Source organism: Lissotriton helveticus, chromosome 4_1, assembly GCF_964261635.1.
Source record: "Lissotriton helveticus chromosome 4_1, aLisHel1.1, whole genome shotgun sequence".
NCBI classification, from domain to species: domain Eukaryota; kingdom Metazoa; phylum Chordata; class Amphibia; order Caudata; family Salamandridae; genus Lissotriton; species Lissotriton helveticus.
Window position 1 is genome coordinate 2,047,235,110 of NC_136063.1, and position 8,037 is coordinate 2,047,243,146.

At 42.5% G+C, this 8,037-nt stretch overlaps 1 protein-coding gene across 1 annotated transcript in view; it reads left to right on the top strand.

The window, feature by feature from the left end:
- The window catches only part of LOC144829513 (transcriptional regulator Kaiso-like), a 29,487-nt gene extending 22,360 nt beyond the window's left edge, over window positions 1-7,127 (top strand). Inside the window, exon 2 of the mRNA XM_078688727.1 lies at window positions 4,726-7,127. Coding sequence (XP_078544853.1) covers window positions 4,728-6,701 — 1,974 coding nt within the window. The 5' untranslated portion in view covers window positions 4,726-4,727 and the 3' untranslated portion in view covers window positions 6,702-7,127. The remainder of the gene's footprint in view (window positions 1-4,725) is intronic.
- The last annotated feature ends 910 nt before the right edge of the window (window positions 7,128-8,037 follow it).

Genomic DNA, 8,037 nt, shown 5'->3' on the forward strand with positions numbered 1-8,037 from the left:
ACATGCAGCTTGCAATGTGCCCCACACCGTCTAATATATATACTCCTTTATCCTGCTTAGAAATTACAACAATGGAAGCTTCACCAACCATGCGGTCATGTACCCAGCAGTACAGCTAGTGGGCTCAATTTGTGGGTGGGGTCACATCAGCCCTCTGATGTATCGTGGTCGAATGTGAAGAAATGTCCATTCTGAAACAGTTTCCTGAAACGTAGTTTATTTCGGAGGCAATTAAAATGATAAATTGCACCTCCTTGCCATGTCCTCCATGTTAGTATTTAACTCCTTGGGGCTTCGTCACCGCAGCAGTGCCGACAGCCCTGTGTGTGGGCAGACCGGGCCTTTCCCTGCGGTGTATCTGCCGGTTGATTCGGCTCCCGTGCGCCCAATGCGTGGCTCGAGTCTTTGCTTTTTCCCCCCTGCGTCAGGCCCCAGGCAGTCCACGTCTCCTCTGCTCACAGCCGTAAGCGGTACCTGTTTATTGCCGCATCCTCAGGGGGCCTCGACTATTGCCCTTTGTTTCTTTTCGACGGGGCCGGGCCCTTCGCGAGTGTCTCAAAATGGCTGCTCGTCTCCGTCTCTTACCATTCATTTTCACTGTTTCTGCGTCGCATCAGAGCTCCGAAATTCAGCTCCAGACATTCTGTTATTAGCCTTGCGAGAATCGTAGATGGTAGACGTCCAAGAAAGTCTAAAACCAACTTGATATTGGTCCAACCAGCTAAGAGGGAGTACTTTACTGATTTACAGCATTGGAGCATGAGTGAAGATTCCATCCAGTATGTGCCCTGCACTATGCGAAAGAGCATTGAGTAGTTGGGAGAGACTGAAACAAGACATTGTGTCAGTAAGTGAAATGGACTATCTACATGTACATCCTCTGAATAAAAAGTAAAGTCCCCTAGTATGGTGAAATTAGCTTTCTCTAGATTCAGTTGGCCGATTTGTAGTGTAAAGACTGATCTAGGGCCTGGCGGTCTGTGGACTAGAATGTTTAAGAAGGCTTTTGTATGCTGGATTTTTAATGTGAAGCGTAAAGCCTTACAGGAAATTGTATACCATATAGATTCCTTACAGCAGCGATACCGGTCTTTAAGAATAATTGCAATATGCTCAATTATGTCCAAGTATTGTGAATCATGGGGGAAGGGCATCCACCAAGTCTGGGCCAGAGGAGTCACCGGCCCATGTCTCCGTAACTAAGACACAATCAGTTTTGTGCCACAAAACATTTAGCAAATCCTGTTTTGTTTTAAATTCAAGACCTAGCATTAATCAGGAACACCCTAAATGTCTCTTCTTTGAGCTACTCACCTTCTTCAGCTTCTCACTCTCAAGTTTAGTACGAGGATTTTTAGGTGAGCCAGATAGCGGGAGAGCAGTCTTGGTTGCAAACCTGCATCACATGCTGGTCAATCCCCATTTCTGACTGAGCCCGCTGATGTTAAACGGAGAGCAGCTTAATGATTTACCATCATTCCTCAGGCTCCAAAGACTAGTCTGCGACTAGATTATCCGTGGAACCTCTTCTGATACTTAACGGCCAGAGTTTTTTGGCGCATGGTGCAGTTCGGCCGTGGACAGGTGCAGACAGCTTTGCCATTGTTGCTGCGGCTCAGACGCAGCTCTGTGTTGTAAATAAAGGCCAGGCTAACAGGGGGCATGGCTGTAGCAATGACATGTCGCATCAGCCTCAACGAAGGCGGGCGACTTAAAATACCAAACTGGAAGCCAGCAACTAATTTTCTCCCAGATGCTCCCCTCTGGGGCAAATGTATGTGGAAAGAAAAGTTAAAACTAACTAAGCAGATGGCAGCTAGACAGGAGCCAGGCAGCTCTAAAACAACATGCACTTTAGTGCTCTTGTCATCAATACAGCAAAACAATAGCCTTCACAGGGTTATTTTTATAGTTTACCATATTGTATTAAATGTGACTTCTCACCAATAAGCCACACCCAAACCCTGCACTCCCTTTAGGCGAGGCAAGAAAACAAAGCCAGGTGTATTTAAAAAAACACACAAGTTTATTAATGCAAAATTTAGAACGGTAGGCCTAATATATTAGTAAATGCAGATTACCAAGTATACAGTGACTAAAATGAACAATTAGAATAAAATGCAGTTCATACAAGTAGCAAAAGAGTAGAAAATATATACAAAATGGTTAGGAACACCTCACCGATCGATTAAGCAACATCCTGGCCAACTCAAGATGGCGGAGCCCTTCACCAGCCCAGGAAGGAGTTCAATCAGAACTCAAATTTCGTCACCTCCACAGCAATACGTCTATTCTGTGGCGAGCTTCCGCCTGGCCCTCGAAGGTTCCTAGCTTAAATACCATTACTAAATGTAAGGCGAAGCTTTTAGAAAACCTCGCCCCCTTCTCATTAGAAAACACCGAGCTGAGTGTACCAGTCTGCGTCAAGGCCAAGACGGAGGCTGGCCAAGCTCCTGTATTTTGACTCTAAGGCAGAGTTGTACATTCCACAGATAATATCCAGTTCACTCTTGTCAGTGAAGAGCGAAAAACAAGTGAGGAGCAGAAACATGCCCTCCCCACTTTGCAGCTACGTGCAAGCACAAAAAATGGTGTCAGTTCAGAAAATGGAGTCAGTATAAAGGATGCCATGAGGCCATGTCAAAGCCAATAGTAAGACCTTCATAATTCTCACCAATGTACAACACAATGCACATTTATGCACAACTGCTTATAGCATCACATACTTTATCTCTCAATGTTCTATAGCATCACATACTATATCTCTCAATGTACAACACCGAGCACGTGTCCATCACCGCTCACAACACTGCACTTCGAAACCAAAAAGCACATTCCACACATCTCGCACGCTTTCAAATGCACATCCCACACCTTCTATTCTTGGCAAGACTGTTCTACTCCATGACAGCTCCCACTGAAAGACAACAAAATTACAAGAAAGAAGAAAAGCAGGCATATGCAGGACTGTCTCATATATCCAGGCTAGGTTAAAATAACACACTAAAGTCAATTAAAATGATGGTAGTCGAAGGTCATCATAGGGTGCCAAACCACAAGAGTGCCTCTTTCACTACATATATCTAGTCCAACTATATCTACAATATTTACCTACCATAACTTACCCGCCATACTTACCATATTTACCTACTATATGTAACCTAATTATCGACCATGCCATACTTACCCACCTCACCAATCTACGAGACATAACCTACCACACCTGACTTTCCTTAACCTCTGCAGTGCATGTATCTTACACCTGGACTGTAGTGGCAGCTCTGTGTGAAAAGGAGCATCATATGACTTTGGGATTCCTAGTAGCAGCTTACAGTTAAATACTGCAGCCTGTCACAGAAAGCCTGTGTGTCTAACTTGAGCGACCTCTGGCAATGATGTAGGGAACTGCTATCTGCGTTGTTAGTGCTAATTGCAACTTTTGAAGAGCAAGCAGATGAGAATGTCATTGCTTCTTTCAAAACAGCAAGACCTATTGGCTTTGCCATTGTCTGTTTGTTTATGAATTCTTTGCATAACTTGAGAATGGCGAGACAGCTACAGCTGTGTCTAGGTTAGACATAAAAATAAAGAACTGTAAGATTTTAGCGGGACAAGAAATGAGGTCGTCTGTTATACAGAAGACAATAGAAAATAGGCATTGTATAGAAGTCTTTTGAAGCCATACTTGATAATAAAGATCTAGCATTGTTTGATTTGAGTATATATTGAAGTACTCCTGTGCAAAACTAATTTAAATAAACACTAATACAAAATATTTTAATATCTGTATGCCATGTTAGTTTTAATAAAATAATTTTTTCTTTTAAGTATGTCCTACAAAATAATAAATGGCATTAAAACGTGTTTTCTTGCTACTTTTGAATCTGTTGCCTGCAGAAAGGTGACAAGTGTAACTTTTTTTCAAAGTGCAACGTTACAAGAATGTCAACTGCTTGAAAGTGCTCAAACGAATTACTATCTTTTGTCAACTATTGCTTCTTCTAGATTCAGGGCCTTATTACAAGTTTGGCGGTCCTCCTGCAGCACCGCCACCACTGTGCTGAGAGGAGGACTGCCAAGCCCATGGTTCGCCCACCCATCGGATTCTGAGTTGAATCAAGGGCAGTCGGGTGGTGCTGCGGTGGTCTCACAGTGGCAACTGTGTTAGGCTCATAGGAGAGCCTTAACAGCAGACTGCTGCCGTGACATGGCCTGCAGCACATTGTTGCACAGTGTGGCATGCACCATGTTGTGCATGCCACACCGTGCAGGACAGGGGTGCAATTCCAGAGGGGCACAACATATGCCACCGGCATGCAGCCACCCCTTAGTTGCATGCCCACCACCCTTTTTATGGCAGGCTCCCGCCATGAAATGGGCGGTTGCAATGCAACTCGGAATATGCTTGGCGGTACCGCAGCGGCACCACTAGCATATTCCTGCCCATTTCCGCTGCACTACTGCCTCACTATCCTGGATTCCAGCAGAGGTGGTGATCCTGTGGCAACCAGACTGCCACCCTCGAAATACAGCGAGCGGACCGCCACAGCGAGTAGGCTCTGAATAAGGCCCTCAGTCAACGAGCCTATGTATTACTGATACAGCTTGCGTTTTACCACCTGAGTGATAGTCTTATAACTTAAGGAGTAGTTTAAATCAAATGTACACTTTTTTGTTACAAAAGCCACATCTTTAATGCACTTTTTGTTTCCATCCCCTTTATAGGTATGGAGGGCCGAAAACTGATTTCAGCTACAGATACCCAGTTCTCTAGTGCACTATTAGCATCTTTAAATGAACAACGTATCCATGGACTATTTTGTGATGTCACTATTATCGTGGAAGGCAAAAGGTTTATTGCCCACAAAAATATTCTGTCAGCATCAAGCACATACTTTCATCAACTATTTTCTGTTGCGAATCAAGTGGTTCAGCTGACTTGTGTAAGAGCAGATATCTTTGAAGAAATTCTTAACTACATCTACAGTTCCAAAATTGTTAGATTACACAGTTCTTTGCTTGAGGAGTTGATTAGATCAGGCAAACTACTGGGCATTAAGTTCATTGCAGAGCTAGGTATCCCTTTGTCAGAGATGAAAAGCATGACAAAGGGTGTAAATAATAACTGTGTGGGAATCTCTCAGCCTAACCTGGACCAGAGAGGATTTCAAAATAAAATTGCATCTACAGAGGAGCCCACCAAAAGGGTACTGAGCAAAGAAGATGGAATATGTGCCGTACCGTACAGTAATGAGGAAGACGCTGATGATGATGTCATTTTCTTTTCTGAACTTCTACCTCCAAAACCTGGTGTGTCAAATAACGTAGAAGTAGCACAACAGAGGTGCAGCCTAGATGTGGTTGCTTTGTCTAGTCAACAAATAAACATCGATGGTAGCAGTTCTGGTAACACTTCAATTGTTCCCATGGCAACGCCTGAAAGCAACTTACATTTCAAAGGTGTCTTGCCACCTGGAGAAGATTCTTCACGTGTTAACATTCAAAGTCAAAGCAAAACACAAGCTAGTGAATCACCTTTAGCTGCTTCCACTCACCATCACTCGATTCCTAGCAGCATGTTGCTACATCACCATCCTTCTAATTCATCAAGCGTCTACTCCTTTCCTCAGAAATGCTTATCCCCAACAACTGATAGGATTGTCCTGCAGCTCACATCAAATAATGTTGCTTCAGACAAGGTTGTGATTGCTAGCAATGATAGTTGTCCTAGCCCAGATTTGTTAACTGCCACTCATGGTAGTGCAGATGCTTGTGACAAGCAAGAATTTCAGAACCCAAAAAACATAGCAGTTAACCCAGAAAGTAGCTCACGGAAGGAGATGGAAAATACAGATGTTAATCCTGGATACACCAGCGATTGTTTCAAAGGGTCAGTTACAGGGTCCCAGAGCATTGTGGAGGGAAAGACGCTCTTCACCCTAGGGACCCCATCTGAAAATGGAGGGTTATCAATTGGTGACAAAGATTACACAAAGAATGAGAAAGATCCATGTAACATAGTTGTATCAATTAAGGATGACTCAGATGATGATGATGATGGTGAAATTAAGCTACCAAAATCAACTGATGGTTCTCCAAACAACAAGCGTTCGAAAGTAAAGCATGAGGACCACTATGAGCATGTTGATGAAGATGGAAAGGTGTACTACATCTGCATCGTATGCAAGAGATCCTATGTATCGGTGAAGAATTTGAAAAGGCATTTTAATATCCATACATGGGAATATAAATATCCTTGTCGTTTCTGTGGGAAAGTTTTTGCATTGGGGGAGTACCGCACAAAGCATGAAGTTGTGCACACTGGGGAGAAGAGGTACCAGTGCTTGACATGTGGAGAGGCTTTCACCTACTATAGTTCTATGTCTTCACATATGAAGACGGCTCATAATCAAGACCCTTCTCGAGACCCCAAGCTTTATCGTCTGCACAAATGCAAGTCATCAGTCAAAGAGAATACGTGTGACAATAAAACACGACTGTCAACTAGTGTTCCTGTAGTAAATGATGATGGATTTATTAGAAATAAAGGTACTGTTTCTGATGAAACAGCATCTAATTTATCCTCCCAAACAATTAACTGGGATGATCTCTTTGGTGATCCAGGAAGGCAAAATACTTTTAAACCAAGCCCATCCAAGGGCAGTGCTGAAATTGAGTTTATAGTACCGGAGTCTTACTAAGCTGATCACAAACTAAAAAACTGGTATTATGTAAATAGATTGCTAACAAAGTAAACACTAATTTTTACGCTGGAAACAAAAGATTTCAATTTGACATGTCTTCAAATGGTGTAGGCAGTTCTTTGTTGCCTTTGCTTTTTACAGAAATATGGCTGAACATGTGCTTTACACTCTGAGGATACTTATTGAAATAGCAGCCAGTTTCTTACTGTAATTTCATAACTTTCAATAAAGCAGACTCGAAAGGACATTTTAAATACTGGAAAGTTTACAAATGATTATGAGAAGGGAAGAATATTTCCCCCAAAAATGTCAGTGTATTCTGTTGCTGGAAATATGGCCATTTGCTGTTTTGAAGCAGCGCATTCATGTCTCTTGTATAGAAAGTTGTTTCTGTAAAGGCTATTAAATGGATTTTTGAACATCTGTCAGCCAAATAATTATTATAACATTTCTTTTTATAGTTTTTTTTTCATTTTCAGCCAACATACCAGCAAGGAGAAGCTTACATCAATTCAAAGTTAGTGCCTCCTTGTTCTAAGACACCATATGTTAAACTATATCTTTGGTACATAGCCACTTGTCGATATATTCATATAAGTGTGCCTGACCATAGAGGTCTAGTGAATTCTATCATTTAACAGTATGTCCAATTCTCCGCAAAGATCTTTTTGATGCCTCCCTGAGGTCAGAACTGTCCTTGACGTTTGCCACATATCTTTACAGACTTTGGCATGCAACCTCTGTTCCAGTAAACCAGATTTTCCAAGCTTATTCTTATCTTCCCTTAAGTCACAGAGATCACAGTATATCCTTTCCATTTAGTGCTCTCTTGGCTCCCAGAGGGTTCGAGTTTGATGAAGCCTTTTTCTCTACATACAATAACACAAAGATAGACTTCAGGTGTGTATGCACTGTCTGTTTTAGCACCTTTTGGAATGTTCCAGATATCCTCCCAAGATATTCCCTACTTGTTGAAATGTGTAAAATCACATGATAGAATTCTACTTTCACATATCCTTGAGTCTGTTCCTTCAAATCTTGTGTAACTGTAGTAGACCCAATAAAAATATTTAAGGCGGATCAGTCTAAGCCAGGCTTCTCCAACAAGTAGCTTGTGAGCTACTGGTAGCTCGCCGGCTAACGGTAAGTAAATGTAAATGTGTAGTACTTGTATAGCGCACGAATCACCCATGAGGCATCTCTGCGCTTGTACGCATACCAATGTGGAACCCTTCCTGGCTTTTCCCTGTGAAGTGCCCACTCCTGGGCACCCCCAAGGTGAAGCCAGGCATCCTAGCGTTGTTGGGGCCATTGTGGAGATTAAGCAAGCTAT